At 44.3% G+C, this 17,017-nt stretch overlaps 1 protein-coding gene and 1 pseudogene across 2 annotated transcripts; both read right to left on the minus strand.

Annotated features, from left to right (window-relative positions):
* Nucleotides 1-1,064: 1,064 nt before the first annotated feature.
* On the minus strand, nucleotides 1,065-7,500 carry LOC115110881 (chondroadherin-like protein; annotated as a pseudogene).
* A 2,103-nt stretch (nucleotides 7,501-9,603) lies between these two features.
* LOC115110412 (ran GTPase-activating protein 1-like) lies at nucleotides 9,604-14,860 on the minus strand. 2 transcript variants are annotated; one of them, XM_029636047.2, is made up of 15 exons: nucleotides 14,754-14,860; nucleotides 13,944-14,063; nucleotides 13,518-13,645; nucleotides 13,219-13,278; nucleotides 12,937-13,116; nucleotides 12,563-12,697; nucleotides 12,153-12,311; nucleotides 11,916-12,029; nucleotides 11,699-11,798; nucleotides 11,479-11,563; nucleotides 11,069-11,363; nucleotides 10,824-10,929; nucleotides 10,601-10,689; nucleotides 10,388-10,509; nucleotides 9,604-10,158 (listed from the first exon to the last, which is right to left on the minus strand). In XM_029636047.2, the coding sequence occupies exons 2-15, from the start codon at nucleotides 14,053-14,055 to the stop codon at nucleotides 10,077-10,079; spliced, it is 1,767 nt and encodes a 588-aa protein (XP_029491907.1). In that variant the 5' UTR covers nucleotides 14,056-14,063; nucleotides 14,754-14,860; the 3' UTR covers nucleotides 9,604-10,076. The 2 variants fall into 2 exon arrangements, with proteins under 2 accessions (XP_029491907.1, XP_029491908.1); XM_029636048.2 differs by having other exon boundaries at nucleotides 10,071-10,158; nucleotides 10,350-10,509.
* Between the last annotated feature and the right edge of the window lie 2,157 nt (nucleotides 14,861-17,017).

Here is a 17,017-nt window from a genome sequence, read left to right on the forward strand (position 1 = left end):
ATGACAGTGATTTTCAGGTAAGAAAGTCAGTTATTTTTTATACATTTTTATTTATTTAACCTTTACTTAACTAGGCAAGTCAGTTAAAGAACAAATTCTTATTTACAATGACATCCTACTCCGGCCAAACCCGGACGATGCTGGGCCAATTGTGCGCCGCCCTATGGGATGTAATACAGCCTGGTTCGAGAAAGATACCGACTTGGAATTCCAAATTGGATGACTGTTCAAAACGATTTTCCCAGTTGGATCTCGTTTTTCTCCCAAGTTCCCAGTTGTCTTAAATGCACTTAAGTTGGAAGTAGATTTCCGAGTTCCCAGTTGTTTTGAACGCAGCATACAATTCCAATGGAGTTTCCCATCTTTTCATAAGTATCTGTTAACAGTGGCCAAGGTTCTGTCCATGCAGGCCCACTCTCTGAGAAGATAAGTATCACCAAAAGAGCAGAGAAGGTAAAAAGTCAGGTTCTACTGAGATTTGAATCAGATCGCTGGATTCAGAGGGCTGGAGTCCAGAGTGCTAACCCTTACACCATAGGCCTGTTCTGGCACCTGGTGGCAGTCGATGGGCTCTGCAAATAGAGATAGTGCCAGTGCAAATAGAGACAGTGCCAGATTATATTTTACAGTCTAAATGTAAAATGCAACAAACTGCAACAGCCATAGACTGTAAAAATGGACAAAGAGGCAACTGCACACAAGATACCATGAACTAATGAGATGGCACCTGGAATGTGATGATACCTTTACCACGGACTGGCACATACATGTATTGCATGGAGCCACATTACATAAAATACTTTGATGGCGTACTTACCCAGAATTGTTATGTAGAGGATCAGATAAAGCATGCAATGGACCAATCCTTGCACACCTGTCAGGAACATGAAAATCAAACAAAACTGTTAGACACTGACTTAGTGTTGTAGGAGATTTAATGAGCAAGAAGCCAATGTGCATTGATGTACATGCATCTAAGCGCTATGTAACAGCTGAAAATGCAACAACCTTATATATATATATATATATATATATATATATATATATATATATATTCAGCCTTGTTCTTCATTTGCACAAAGGATATATATGAAACATAACATTGTGTGTGTAATAGAAAAGTTGGTCGAACTAGAGCAGAAAAATCTAATAGCATCATGTGACACTTGGTGGAAATGTATGGTACTGCAAATAGGGCTTTGGGTCTCTTGCATCCAAGTTGCATCCAAGTTCTAAAATAGACTGAAAATCAATCAGAAAATGAACTTACAGACTCACAAATACAATTTTAAAAACACATTTCTGCATGCTCAAATTACATTCAGTGAGGTGAGATGAAATAGCACTTGTCCGTTTGGGACATATAGAGTTCTGTCCAAGCAGTAGACTTACAGCCATTTACATCACTGATTTCCTACTTTTTATTACAGTCTTCTTGTTTTTTGGGGATGCTGGTGCCTTAGGATTCTTCAGAGGCTTTGCTTTGGGCTTGGTTGGCATGGGTTTAGCCTTTCCTGGCTTGGCCTTTGTCATTGTCACCTTGAGGAGAGTGAGTTTGGGTTCGATTGATTTTGTATCCTTGAATCATTTGAGGGTCTTGCTAGGAGAAGCACTCTCCCCTGGACAGCTCTTAAAGACATGGACATCCCTCACACTTTGGCCCCGGAACTCAGGAGGGTGACCACAGGTGGCTGTCATCTTCAGGCTCACATTCTCCATCCACCTGAGCAGAGAGAGGGGACGCAAAGTAGTTAGAGCCTGAGGGTTAGCAGAGTTAAATAATTTGTGTGTACCTCTCCCTGACCCAGTCTGTAATACCTACATGTTTCAAGCAGACAACTATAGTCCCTATGCCCAAGAACGCCAAGGTAACCTGTCTAAATTACTATCGCCCCGTAGCACTCTTGCTTTGAAAAGCTGGTCATGGTTCACATCAACACCATCATCCCAGACACACTGGACCAACTCTAATTTGCATACTGCCCCAACAGATCAATCTATTGCATGCCACACTTCTATCTCCCACCTGGACAAGAGGAACACCTATGTGAAAATGCTGTTGATCGACTACAGCTAAGTGTTCAACACCATAGTGCCCTCCAAGCTCATCACTAAGCTCAGGACCCTGGGACTGAACACCTCCCTCTGCAACTGGATACCTGATGGGTCGACCCCAGGTGGTGAGGATAGGCAACAACACAACCGACACACAGGGGCTCCTCAGGGGTGAGTGCTTAGTCCCCTCCTGTACTCCCTGTTCACCCATGACTGCGTGGCTGCGCACGACTCCAATGCCATCATTAAGTTTGCTGAAGACTCGACGGTGGTTGGCCTGATCACCGACGGTGATGAGACAGCCTATATGGAGGTGGTCAGAGACCTGGCAGTGTGGTGCCAGGACAACAATCTCTCCCTCAATGCGAGCAAGACAAAGGAGTTGGTTGTGGACTACAAGAAAAGGAGGGCCGAGCACACCCCCATCCACGTTGTCCGGGCTGTAGTAGAGTGGGTTGAGAGCTTCAAGTTCCTCGGTGTCCACATCACTAAGGAATTAACATGGTCCACTCACACCAACACAGTTGTGACAAAGGGACGACCATGCTTCTTTCCCCTCAGGAGGATGAAAAGATTTGGCATGGGCCCTCAGATCCTCAAAAAGTTCTAAAGCTGCACCATTGAGAGCATTTTGACTGGCTGCATCATCGTTTACTAATGTAACTGCTTGGAATCCGACTGCAAGGGACCACATTTTTATTAATTTATCAGACATTTTAAAATGTAGATGTTCCAAAGGCATGCATTCAGCCGCTTATATGCAGCTTGTATGCATGTAGGCCTGGAGATGCTAAACCATGTTTATGTTCATTAACGGTAAATTACAGTGAGAGCGACAGTCTTTTGCTTGACAATATCCGGCTGACAACCCCCAAGCCATAAGACTGCTAAACAAGACTGCTAAACAAGACTGCTAAACAAGACTGCTACACAAGACTGCTAAACAAGACTGCTAAACAAGACTGCTAAATAGCTAATCAAATCGCTACCAGGACTACCTGCATTTTCCCTTTTTTTGCACCAGCTCTCTTGCACTGACTCTATGGACAGACATTGAACTCTACCTACACACTCACACATAGTTACACTGACATTGCAACATGCACATTACACGCGCACACATGCGTACTGACGCCACACACTCTCACATTTGGACCCCAGGAAGATTAGCTAACACTACAGCGATAGCTAATAGGGATCCTAATAAAAATTACAAAATGACCACACGCTGCTGCTGCTATCCCTACCTATATGTACATTGCTACCTCAATTAACTTGTACCACTGCACATCGACTCGGTAGTGGTTCTCCCTGTATATAGCCATGTTACTTTTCCTTGTTATTGTTATTTGTTAGTCACTGTGTATTTTTCTTTGTGTCACTACTTCTATTTAAATATATATATATTTTTAACTTAACTCTGCCATGTTGGAGAAGGACCCGTAAGTAAGGATTTCACTGTTAATCTACACCTGTTGTTTACGAAGCATGTGACAAATAAAATGTTGATTTAATTTATGTGCATGCATGTGCATGACTCCCTTGCACAGCAGCATCCACAAACTGGTCATTCACAAAGCAGTGGACTACTGACCTGCGGAGTGGCAGCAGGGTGCAATCACATAGCAGGGGGTTGTGGGCTCAGGTCAGGCAACTCCTCCAGCTGGTTCCCCCCCAGAGACAGAGTGGTCAGCCCAGAGCCCAGCCCCACCAGGGAGTCTCTGGACATCTATGAATGGAATAGAAGCAAACACTCAGAAAGTGGATTCTTCATAGAAATTAATGGGCAGTTTTTCATTGATAACTTGAAACGCTATTGACCAGAATTCTGCAGATAGAGATAATTGATCAATGCAAACCTGGCAAAATACATCTCTTTATCTTTTATTTTACCTTTATTTAACTAGGCAAGTCAGTTAAGAACAAATTCTTATTTTCAATGACGGCCTAGGAACAGTGGGTTAACTGCCTGTTCAGGGGCAGAACGACAGATTTGTACCTTGTCAGCTCAGAGGTTTGAACTTGCAACCTTCTGGTTACTAGTCCAACACTCTAACCACTAGGCTACCCTGCCGCCCCATCTCTCTTACCTTCTCCAGACCCATGTCATCCATATACAGCTACCTTAGGCTCTTGGACACAGGAAGGAACGCCTTTGGTTCGACCCAGCGAATGGAATTTCTGGAGGTAGAGCTCGGTCAAACTGGAGGCCTTGGACAGCCCGTCGGTAAGCACCTCAGCAAGCTGATTGAACCCCAGATGAAGAGTATCTATGTGGGCGGACTTGAGAGCGCCGGGGGCTATAGTGGCTATGGTGCTATTGGTCAGGTAGAGACCTCTCAGCTTGGGGACTGAGGAAAACTGGCCTGCCCGCTCCAGCTTAGCGACAGTGTTCCCAGGTGGAGCACAAGCAGGCTGGGCAGGGGGCCAGGGCAGCTCCAGGGAACATGGCCAGCTGGTTCCCTTCCAGGTGGAGGTAGGTGATCTCAGGGGCCCCAGTGAAAGTCTGTGAGCCCAGGGAGGTGAGTTCATTGTCAGACAGGTAGAGGTAGACCAGGCCTTTCATGCCCCGGAAGGCACCGCCTTCGATCTCACGGACCTTGCAGTGCTCCAGATGCAGAGAGACCACCTGGTCTGTACCAGGGAAACTGTTGCTAGGGACGTAATGGAAGTGGTTGCTGCGAAGGTCCAGGAGCTGGGTATTAGAGGGGAAGCCGTAAGGGACTTTGGTGTGACCACGGTTCTCACATGTGGCGTGCTAAGCCTTCACCTAAGCAGGGGACAGAGAGAGGGAGATGGGTTTAGAGGGACATTTCCAAACAAGAATTGGAGAGCAGTTTTTATATGGATGACTGAATTATCAGTCCAATTCTTCTCTGAGTATGATGGCAAGTGTGCTGTCATGGCAGCAAGTTTGAACATCATTTGTGGCACAACATTGCATCATCGCAGACCCCAATCAACTTCACCTTCCCTTTCTTGGCCCACTCCTTCAGGGGCCTCAGGTAGCAGTTACAGTGGATGGGGTTTCCTGTTAGGTTGAGGCGGGCTAGCTCCATGGGGCCAGAGAGGGGCTCCAGGTAGCGCAGCTGGTTGTGGCTGAGGTCTAGGTGGGAGAGGAGGGTGGCCTGGCACATGGCTGTGTCTGCGAGGTCCTGGAGGGACATGTGGTCCAGGTAGAGGTGGGTGAGCTTCGGCATGGAGACAGTATCCTCACCCAGGTAGGTCATGGGGTTGTAGCTCAGGTCCAGGCGGGTGACTTGAGCCAGTCTTAAATAAAGGAAAGAAAATGGACAGAGCATAAACAGGTCAAGTGTCATCAAGTTTAAATACTATTGGACCAGGGCACCATTGCACAATAGTGTCAGACATCTGCACAGTTTCCCACCGGGTCATAGTCTGTGTGGGGAAGAAATGCAGCTCATTGTGGTCGAGGCTGAGGCTTGTGACGGTGAAGAGGCCAGCGAAGGCCTCCATGACCAGGTTGTTGAGGGAGTTGCGACTGAGACGCAGCCACTTGATGTTGTGCAGGCCCTGGAAGGCCATGTTGGGGATGTAGACCAGCTGGTTATGTGTGAGGGACAGCATGTTGAGGAAGCCCAGCTGAGTGAAGGCCCCTGGCTGGATCTCTTCAACACGGTTATGGTCCAACGTCAGCTGCTTTAGGGATGACAGGCCGTCAAAAGACTCCTGTTGGATGGGGAGAGGGAGAAAACATGATGCATGTGACATTAAACGGCTAAGAAAAGTTGGTGGATGGGAGTATGGCCTTTGTGCAAGAAGTGACAGCTATGTGTATGTAACAATTTAACTTAGGCCATCCCCTCACCGAGCTCGAACCAGGAACCCTCTGCACACAGACAACTGACACCCTCGAAGCATCGTTACCCATCGCGCCACAAAAGCCACGGCCCTTGCAGAGCAAGGGGAACAATTACTTCAAGGTCTCAGAGCGAGTGACGTCACCGATTGAAACGCTATTAGCGCACACCACCGCTAACTAGCTAGCCATTTCACATCGATTACATGTACAACATAACTTGCACCTGAAAGGTACCATGTAGGTATCAATGTTACTAGAGTATTCTACGTCAATCTGATCTGGTGCTTCACTCACCAAAACTGACATTTATTTGTTTACCCCATGTCCCCAGTGACTGTGCCAGCCACTACCTCACCTGGTAAAGGATCTCAATGTTGTTGTTGGCCAGGTTGAGGGAGACCAGGCGGCCCAGGGTGCGGAAGGCCCCTTCACGCACCGCCCTGATGTTACACCGCTGAAGGGTGAGGTGCAGGATTTGCAGGATCGCATGGGTCGGAAGCACCTGGATGCCATTTTTACTCAGGTCCAGTTTCACTGTAATTTGAGGGAAAGGAATTAGAAATGAGAAATAGAAAAAGTAGGGGAGGTTTAAATATGGAAAAGGAAAAAGGAAAATGTGTGGGTGGATGAATAGCAAAATTACAGCACTGCGTGCATGCCATAAATGAACGTTTAAACCATATCAAATAACTTGCAAAACATCCATCATTGATAATTTTGATTCATTGGCATCTCACCTCATCTATGATGGGGGGAACCTGAGTCAGATTCTTGCCGATACAGGCCATGGTGAGTTTGGAGTTGTCGCAGATGCAGAACTTTGGGCACTTTCCCGCTTGAGCTGGTAAAAGTATGACCAAGAGCATCAAAACCGCAACTAGCCACCTAGAGAGGCAATCCGCAAAGGAACACATCTGTGGGGGTTTTGGGAAAAAGACATCGAACACAAACGGGATTTGACTGTAGGCCTAATGTAATGACAGTTATGCCATTTTTTACAGTCTCACAACTTTGAATACATATTGTAAATACAGTGAAAATAGTAGAATAGACTACTTCTTATAGCGACAATGGAACAAAAATATTCAAAGACATGGAGAATCCCGTCTCCAACTTGGAAACCTTTACGCACCGAAAGGCTTTCCCTCGGGACTTCCAATGCCAGGAGGAGTTTTTATTTAACGCATATTTAAAGACTTAAAGGTTTAGTTATTGAATCTAAAAATACGTATCTGGTTGTTATTCAGCAGCATTCCATAACATTTGCTATTTGATAAATATTGTAACTTTTTAGAATGTTCCTATTGTACATTTAAGATGATAAACGTACCTTTATGGTTGAATTTGTCAAATTTGACATCCAATGCTTTTAGTATGTAGCCTTCCCAAATAGCTTTATAAAGTTTCCTACTCAAGGAAGTGTAGGTCTGTATATAATTGTTCCACTGTGTAGGAGCTGCGCGCAACGGAGAATATGAGCGCCAAGGGGTTCACGTACATACTAGACTTCTACATTGCTAGAATGACTGAGCACTTGCAACACTGAGGGGTCTCACAAACACTGCTTTGATCAATTCTTTCGTCGTGTCTCTCGGCCCCTGCGAAACCTAACCTCAAATGAACACTTTGGCAATACATTTTTTGATAGATTAGAGGTCAAAGGTAGCCAACTGTCCCACTGGCATAGACGTCAATGAATGTATATTCCAAGTTGATTAAACAACATTGATTCAACTAGTGTGCGTGTCCTACATAAAATAAAATTAGAACATGATTTTAACGCCAAACCTGCCAGGGTTATTTCTAAATACGTAAATTACTCTATAATATGTCAGCTTTTTTTGTGTAGCTTTTAAAACCAGAGTTCAATTAACAGTAGTCTGCTTCCACAACCTGGTCTCTGAGCATTTCTTATTATTCTGTATGTAAATCCGAGACACTCCATTTGGTATGATATGTTACCCTTTGTGTGGTATGTATTAATTTGTGGATGTCATCAACAATTTCGTATGAAATGTTATACATATTACAATTTGTATTAAATGTTATGAATTTGCAAAACGTACAAGATGTAACAAATGTTCGAGATATACGCCCACCCATCCACACACACCCAGACTAACCACCCGACTTTCGTTTTTGTAACCATGCCAAACGTTAACATATAATACTACGTTTAGTGTCCTGGATTTACATTTACTATGTTACGTCTAGTCTATGAGACCAGGCTGGCTACCAATCTCACTTCCAGTAAACTACCCACTACCCTAAGGTCACTGGAGTGCAAACTCACTGAATATTTTTTTTTTTTTTAAACACAGCAAGCTAATGGAAAACAAATCAATAAAATTAAAGTGAAGGGCTGTTTTTCTATGCTTGAGAAGAGGCAGCAAACTGTGCCCAGGAATGGGTCTGGTGAAAGCATTGCTCTAACCTTCACTAGTTTAAAAGTGTAGAGCAGTTTGCCATTAAATTGGTTAATGCAATTAACAAAGATCAAAGACTGATGTGGTGTACTTATTTAATATTAGAAATACTGTATGAATCCGTTATGGATATGTAGTTTATCTATGACCTTTTCAGCCCATTCAACTGAGTTAATGTCCAACAAACAGTTTATTCATTCAAAAGCACATCCCAGGCCTAATCTCTTTCCCAGGTGACGTGGCAGGTCCCCATACAAGTGGATCAAGTACAGTGGTCTGCTGCTTCCTTGAATAGTTGGCTTGCTCTATGCATTTTAGCCCCAACACATTCTCCCTTATCTGAGAATATTTCCAGTGAAAATGAAGGTTGAACAGAAGGTGTTGTGTGCACCTTGCTCAGTATTAGCCACAGGAGCATTATACACTGAACAAAATTATAAACACCACATATAAAGTGTTGGTTCCATGTGTCATGAGCTGTAATACAATATCCCAGAAATGTTCCATACTCACAAAAATGTTGTGCACAAATGTGTTTACATCCCTGTTAGTGGTTATTTTATCCTTTGTCAAGATAATCAATCCACCTGACAAGTGTGGTAGATCAAGAAGCTGATTAAACAGCATAATCATTACACAATGACAATAACATACCACTCTAAAATGTGCAGTTTTGTCACATAACACAATGCCACAGATGTCTCAAGTTTTGAGGGAGCGTGCAATTGGCATGCTGACTGTAGGAATGTCCACCAGATCGGTTGCCAGACAATTTAATGTTAATTTCTCTAACATAAGCCACCTCCAACGTAATTTTAGAGAATTTGGCAGTATGTCCAACCGGCCTCCCAACTGCAGACAACCACGCCAGCCAAGGACCTCCACATCCGGCTTCTTCACCTGCGGGATCGTCAGAAATGGTGGGGGGGTGCTGAGGAGTATTTCTGGCTGTAATAAAGCCCTATTGTGCAGAAAACTCATTCTGATTGGCAGGGCCTTGCTCCCAAGTGGGTGTGCCTATGCCCTCCCATGGCTGCACCCCTGCCCAGTCATGTGAAATCCATAGATTAAGGCCAAATTAATTTTTCAATTTACTGATTTCCTTAGAACAACTGTAACTAGGAAAAATCTTTGAAATTGTTGCTATTTTTATTCAGTGTAGGTTTCAAAATTTGGGATGAGAAAGAACCTACACCCAGAACAATAGTTTCTTCCCACTGTAAAAAGTAAATATGGTTGAATTAGATCCTTATTCAGGGTAGTGCTTGCTAAATTGTAATGTTCCCAGGCCATTCAGTATACGGAGACACCAAAATAGTCTGTTTAATAGCTGCGACAAAGAAAACACATTTCAGTTCTTCCCTTTTGATTCAAATCAAAATTAAATTTCCACAGCAGCCCATATCACACATTTATATTTTATATCCATTTAACCCTTTTTTATTTTAATATAAAACCATGACTTATTGGGTAAATATGGAGAGAACCTGTGTTTAAGATCACATTTCAGTCCTTTCACTGCAGGTGAGGCAGGATACAACATTCATCTCCCAAATGTTTATGTCTGTAATATTTCAAATCGGTCCATCCATAAAATAATGTATGTCCATAAGATGATGGGTAAGGCTCCTGCTGTGAGTCTTCTGAGTTGGCGAAATAGAGTGCAGTGCAACAGTTAAGTCCTTGTTGTGTGCGCTAAGGGCCCCCTTATGTCTGGGGGTGGGAATTGTTCTGTTCATAAATCCGTGAGAGTCTGTGCGGTCCGGTGTGACTCAGTTCTCAGGCCTGAAATGCTCCAGCGTGGACTTGAGGATGTTTCTGGCGCTGCTGCACGACTCCAGGGCCTGGACGTGTCTGAAAGTCAAAAATATACAGTCACACCGTTGCAATGATGGACAGTTGTATCTTTCATCTTTACTGTTTTTAGACACAGCAGCCTGACAACATAGGAACATGGGTACAATGTGCAATTTGGAGCATGTTGGCAATATCCTTGGTGAACTTTGTGCCAATGTGGTGTGTTAATCTGCAGTCGGAGAGGGTACCTGAGAGCTACGCTGCCGCCCATCACTCATGCCCTTACCGGGACATGAAGGCCTCCAGCACAGCGATGTGGTCCTGGGGGAAGTAGTCCTGACGCACGACGTACTCCAGGGCCTGCAAATGACCAGGCACCACATGTACCGGCTTCACCTTGTCCTCACTCTGAATGAGAGAGAGGGGGAGACATGAGGACTACAATAATACAAGGCAGAAGAAAACCAGGAGTTTTTCTACAAATTCATAGAACGTGTACCTTGAGGAGTCCCAGCATTACTAACAGCGATGATACAAAGTTGTAACCTTGGAAGGAGGGGCTTGCGAAGGCTTTCCTGAGAATTGCATCTGCATAACAAAGAGGACATATATACTTAATATTCAGTCATACAGATGAACAGAAACATTCGCATATCCATGGACTCAGTCATCTGGCCCCATGTCTTCAGTAAGTACTCAGAACTAAGATAAGTGGCCCTTACCAATACTGTCTAAGACAGCACTCTTAACCTGTTCATCTTCCTCATTGTACACAGAGGAGATTTTCAGGAAAGCCTCCGCTGTCTTACCAGCATCAGCCACATCTACCTGGAAAGAGAAGAACATGGACAAAAAGTTAAACACTTCACCATCAACCTGTTTCAGCCTACTGACACACACTGTATGTCACCTCAGGTTTCCACTAAGTAGTTTGCTGTGTAAGGAATTCATGACAGGGTGTGTTAACCTGCTGTTCAAAGAGAAGGGCCCTCTTGGTGCCCAGTTTGAGCAGCTTGTCGGGGGAGGGGAAGCAGAGGAAGGAGGCGGCATCTGGGGATCGGGGCACTGACGGAGGAGAGGAAACCTGATTCACACTGCTGTCCTCTTCTTCCTCCACATCATCTTCATCATTCTCCTCCTCGTCTTCATCACCCTCCTCCTCCTCGTCGTCTTCATCATCCTCCTCCTCGGCGTCTTCATCATCCTCCTCCTCCTCCTCCTCGTCTTCATCAATCTCCTCCTCCGGCTCCCCTTCATCGTCGCTGCAGGTAGAGACAAAGATTTTCTCATGGCGGCTTGTGATAAAAGACAGGATGGTTGAGGTCCAGTGTGGGTAAGTCTAAAAGTATAAACTCATTTAATATTTCAATCCAGTACCTGAGTGATCCCAGCAGGTCTCCCATGTTCAGGCCATCCATTACCTCTCTGAGATCATCACAGCCCTCCTCCCCCAGGCAGTTACCTGACAGTACAAACACACAAAACACAACAAAGTCACACATGAACTCTACAGATCCTACAAAAACATTACTAGCCAATGCAACATTTTCAATCCAGTTTTCATGTGTTGTAAGTCAAGTGTGTATCCATCATGTACCATTTAGGTCCAGTTTCTCCAGTGTGGCTTTGCCCTCAACTGATTGTGCCACCAGCAGTGCAGCTTCTCCTGTGATCTCCCCAAATGACAGATTCAGCTCCTGACAAAGACATTAAAAAAATATGGGTATGAGTCAGGTGTATGAACACACATGAATTAACAATCAAGTGCAGTAGATGTTCCTGCAGCCAAGGGTGGGACCAGTGCTACCCTGTACCTTGAGGATGGGAAGCCCCTCAGTGACTGCCTCTGCGATGGCTATAGCCCCCTCGGAACGCACCAGACAGTCTCCAAAGTTTATCACCTGGACACTACGCAAATGTTTCAGAGCCTGAAGGGGGCACAAAACACGCAGTGTCAGTCATAGTATGGCAAGTGCATTTGAGCATACATCAACTTCATGAGGGTTTCATTGTCATGCGGCCTTCATACACAAGGAAAACCACTACTGTACCTGTGCCATGGCGATAGCTCCTTTCTTGGTGAAGGTGTTGTCGTTGAGGTTGAGGACCCGGAGCTGGGGGTTGTGTTGCATGGCAGTGGCCAGAGCAGTCACCCCAGGGTGGTTGATCCCATTCTGGGGCACGTGCACCTCCTCCAGACTACCCATCAGCTGAGGTCATACAGTAGCATCAGACAGAAATAGCTATATAGACAGTATATGGCTTGTCACGGTCAGTGCAGTTTAATCATAAACTCAGTGGCATTACGTTGGGAGTGTTCGAGGAGCTTTTATCCATGCTGCTGCCAGTACTAATGCTAAAGAGCTCCATGTGAACCACTGTGGTGATAAATTGCATATACTCTACAAGTCCAGACTGTCAGAAATTCTGATATGTTCAGCTCAGGAGCCAGTGTCTGTACCTGGAAGGCCTGGGCAAGGGCAGTGGCCCCATCGTTCTCCAGACGGTTTCTGCCTGCGATGAACACCTTCAGCCCAAGGGGGGTGCCCTGTGCACTGGACTGCTTATAGCACTCCGTCAATGCTGCAGCTAAGATCTGAGGAGACCACACATACAGAGCACAGTGAAAAAACTATGTTGGAAAAGTTATGATTGTCATGATAGATATTAAATCATGATATCATTATTCAACCTTAACACAAGCTATATATTTCATGAGAAGTTAAATTAGCTTTAGATCTTCTCTGAAATTATACTGAGGGGGGCAACTTTATGTTGTGGAGTCTGCTCAATAACGCAATGCAGCTCCTATCAAACTGGAGACATTCTGCCCACCTTGCCTCCACCAATGCCCATGCCGCAGTTGTTGAGCCTCAGTTCCTGCAGTGTGTGACAGGCAGTGCTCTTAAGCAACTTCTCGATGCCCTTCACCCCGTCTGGTCCAAAGGCGTTGTCACTGAGGTCCAGCACGGTCAGTCTGGCGCCTGCTGTCATTAGCGCCGCACCCAGGGAGTTCTGAATAGGGGTGATGAAGGCTGAGTTTACAATCCCAGACCACATTTCATCTATCAAAAGGGAGTAAGTATTTTTTTATTTTATTTTTAAATTAAGTCTCACCAGGGCTGGAGGGATCTCAGAACGCAGTCGCCCAGTAAACATGTCACTCCAGTAACAGTACTGAGGGAGAGAGGGTTATATAAAGGGTCAGCTAAGTATTGTCTAGCTAGAGAGAGATATATATGACAGATATGAAAGCAAGATGGAACAGAGCCAAAAGCAAGTATCTCATCAAAATCAACATATGAGATCATCAATCTTTCTCCGTGTGGCAGTCAGTGGAATCAATACCTGTCCTCTGTACCATGAACAATGCAATCAAAACACACTTCATCTCATAATCACTCTGTGACTGGTACCTTAAATTCACTCTTTGTCTCCAGGGCTTTAGCGATGGCCTGTGCTGCCTCCACCCCATAAGTGTTCCCCTCCAGCCTGAGTGCTTGCAACCCCTTGAACTCCTGGATCTCTTTCACCATCTCTTCCACTGGAAAGAAAGAGAGAGGGAAAGATTGAAGACACAGACCATGGTTGTTTGAAGAACAATACATTGAGCTCCCGAGTGGCACAGTGGTCTAAGGCACTGCATCTCAGTGCAAGAGGAGTCACTACAGTCCCTGGTTAGAATCCAGGCTTTATCACATCCGAACGTGATTGGAGTTTTTTTTTAAATACAACAACAAAAAACATTTGGCATTGATTGGATACCACATTGTACTTGAACAACCTATTGGATGACAATTGAAGGAGCACAAGCATAATGAGTCAATGGTTGGAATAGTTACCAGATTGTGCATTGTCGAATTTGCGTCCTTGGCCTTTATAACTCAACTCTCCCTCAGTCACCTGAGTTTTTGCCAGAGAGTCGGCCAACTGTGCAACATCATCCGTCGCCATCAGGACACCTGGGGAACATACTAACTTATGAACAAGAATATGCACTACTTACTTAAGCAACACATAATATATGATCAATTACCACCTAGTAGAGTACCTGCCAAAGACCTAGCGTTACCAAACACACATGCAGTTTGAAGTGACGTTATAAACATTCAGTTAGCTAGCTAGTTAACTTTAGCTAATATACACAGGGGGTGGAAAGTTGCTCTGTCTGTAAACGTTGCTATCTTGCTATCATTGTGCTACCCTCTGGAAGAAGTGGAAACCCTTGCTAACTAATGTTAGCCAAGTAGCCATATATGTTTATAGTGTCGTAACTATCTGCCAACGAGTTATAAACACTTGGCACACACCATCTCATGCTAGGATAGTTGAGGCTAACTAGCTAGGTAGAAAAAGCTGAATATGGTTGATCATTTCCAATGGTGTGATAAAGCTGGAAATGTTCTACAAGAATACAGCCATCAAAGCAAGTTACTTAACGTTGTTCTGATTTGACAAAGTCATAACATACTAGCTATAGTTAGTTAGCTAGCTAGCTTAGCAAGAACAGGGCATGCCCTGGTAAGGCATCGACCAATTTGATCTGATAAATATGGCACCTCCCCTCACGTGTGACCTTACTAACGTTTCCCTGAATACATTTGCAAGCGAAAATGTATCTGAAGTAGTATGAAACGTGTATCAATGCTTACAAATTCGAAATTTCTGCGTATAACTAGTTGTTTCCAGAACAGCGCTATCTGTCACACAAGCTGTCTCCCGCTCGGTTCTGACGTTTAAACACTTCGAGGACCATGGCTGACGCGGGACACACGGGACTTGTAGTTCCAGGCAGTTTCGTTGCCTCATCTTCTTTTATTACTTCATGGCGGTCCGCAAACAAACGTTAAAGTGTATGCCGCCACCTACTGTGCTGGAATGTACGATTAATCATGATCTGCTCAATTCTGCACTACCATTAAAAAGTAATACGAATACAAATACAATAAAAAATAAATCCCAACTAACTTCTACCCCCCCCTCCAAAAAAAAAACACTCCCCAACCCCCTACCCCGTTAAACTTCTACCACCCTCTCCCCCAAAACTCCCCAACCCCCTACCCCGTTAAACCATATCATGCTGAAACACTCCACCCTTAGGATTGTTCAGTATGCCAACAACCATTTCAACAGTAACATCTGTTACACCCAATATCTCTTTTGCCGTCTCCACAATGACCTTCAACCTTGTATTTCTGCTTTCCACAACCTGAGTAGCATTGCTAACCTTACCAATAAAAGCTATGAAGTCTACTTTATTCATTATCAAAGTGTCCTTTGACACCGCACATTCATGCCAGGACCAGCAGAACCCCCCCGACATTAGGTCCAGCCATGGAAGTTCCATCATTCCACACTGTAGCTCCACCAATCTGTCTTACAGATTCTGCAAACGAAACATCATGACTACTTCTATATATCTGAGCCTCTCTAGCCTCTCTCTGCACCTGACATCCACCAAATGCTGCGCTATGTTCCCCCCACAGTTATAACACTTAACTTTCACATTGCTCCCACATTCACTGTAATCATTTTCCCCTCCACACTTGGCACATGTTTTCCTTCCTTTACATTGTATAGCTACATGTCCCATTCTTTGGCATTTGAAACACCGCAATGGGGGTGGGACAAATAACTCTGACATTTAAACTAAGGAATCCTATCTGTACTCTTCCAGACAAAACCTTATCATCAAACCTCAGCAGCACTGAAAAGCTTTCACTTCTGATCAACCTTTTGTCCTCAATCACTCCTTTCACATTTTCTTTAATATAATCTATGGGCATAGGTATTGGGACCCCAGTGATGACTCCTCATAACCTAGCATAAGCACCTGGGACATGGCTTTGAATTTTATTCTCCTTAAGTGTTTCTACAGTATTTTCAGAATCTTCTCTTGCTGAGCCTGGCTACCACAAAATATGAACAATCTACCATTTCCAATTAACCAAGGTAATTTGACTTCTTTCTCTAATTTCACTTATTTTAGTCAGATAGGGTGGAAATGAGGCCCTGTGGTCTTCTCAAACACCATCACCACTTCCCACTCCAACACAAAGTTACTCTTGCTTCCTACCTTTATGCTTTCTTTACCAGATGCTCCACTGCTTTCTGTATCATGAGCCCTCTTCTTCCTATATCTTTCCACTACCGGCCATTCTGGCCCTCTTCCTCCCGCTCCATACCATCAGAACGGTCATCCATATTGTTCGAATTCCAGCACAGCTGTTGCTTCACCAACCTTCTCTCCATTTCGTCCGCACTACTCGCTGCCACCGCTCTCAACAATCAAAATAGCCTCTTTGGCTAATCTCATCTGAAGCTTTATTTTATGTCAAAAAGCAAACACACTTTAAAAAATCCTGTGATACTGAACAGTGTAGCTATATTTACAGCTTTATTTGATCAGTTCTCTGAGTTATCAGTGCTTGGGAGAACTCCAGTAGCCCAAAGGCTGACAGATGGCGATATTCAAGTATTTAAACCACGTTTCCATCCACAGTTTTTAATGTGAGTAAAGTCATACATATAAAATAAAATCCCGAAAGCTACGATGAAAATAGGAAGTTTCGGTACAATTTTATAAATGCCAACAAATCATTTGTTCATTCGACATGGTGGGATCCTTTTGTGTCGGTAAAATTAATAATGCGAGAAATGGTGGTGGAAACCAGTGGAGGCTGGTAGGAGGAGCTATAGGAGGACAGGCTGATTGTAATGGGTGGAATGGAAAAAATGGAACAGAGTCAAACGTGTGGTTTCCATATGTTTGATGTGTTTGATACCGTTCAATGAAATCCATTCCAGCCATTACAATGAGCCTGTCCTCCTATAGCTCATACCACCAGCCTCCTCTGGTGGAAACTCATTTATGGGCAAATATTGATATATACCTCTTTTATGTCCCACCTACCAT

This window comes from Oncorhynchus nerka, linkage group LG26, assembly GCF_034236695.1.
Source record: "Oncorhynchus nerka isolate Pitt River linkage group LG26, Oner_Uvic_2.0, whole genome shotgun sequence".
Classification (NCBI taxonomy): Eukaryota; Metazoa; Chordata; class Actinopteri; order Salmoniformes; family Salmonidae; genus Oncorhynchus; species Oncorhynchus nerka.

What these genes read in the sequence shown, in the direction of transcription:
- LOC115110412 (XM_029636047.2), bottom strand. Translation starts at nt 14,055, where the DNA reads ATGGCGACGGATGATGTTGCACAGTTGGCCGACTCTCTGGCAAAAACT. An exon ending in TGGGCATTGGTGGAGGCAAG is followed by an intron (nt 12,698 to 12,936) that starts GTGGGCAGAATG and finishes TGGTCTCCTCAG; the next exon opens with ATCTTAGCTGCAGCATTGAC. An exon ending in CCCTTGCCCAGGCCTTCCAG is followed by an intron (nt 12,312 to 12,562) that starts GTACAGACACTG and finishes GTATGACCTCAG; the next exon opens with CTGATGGGTAGTCTGGAGGA.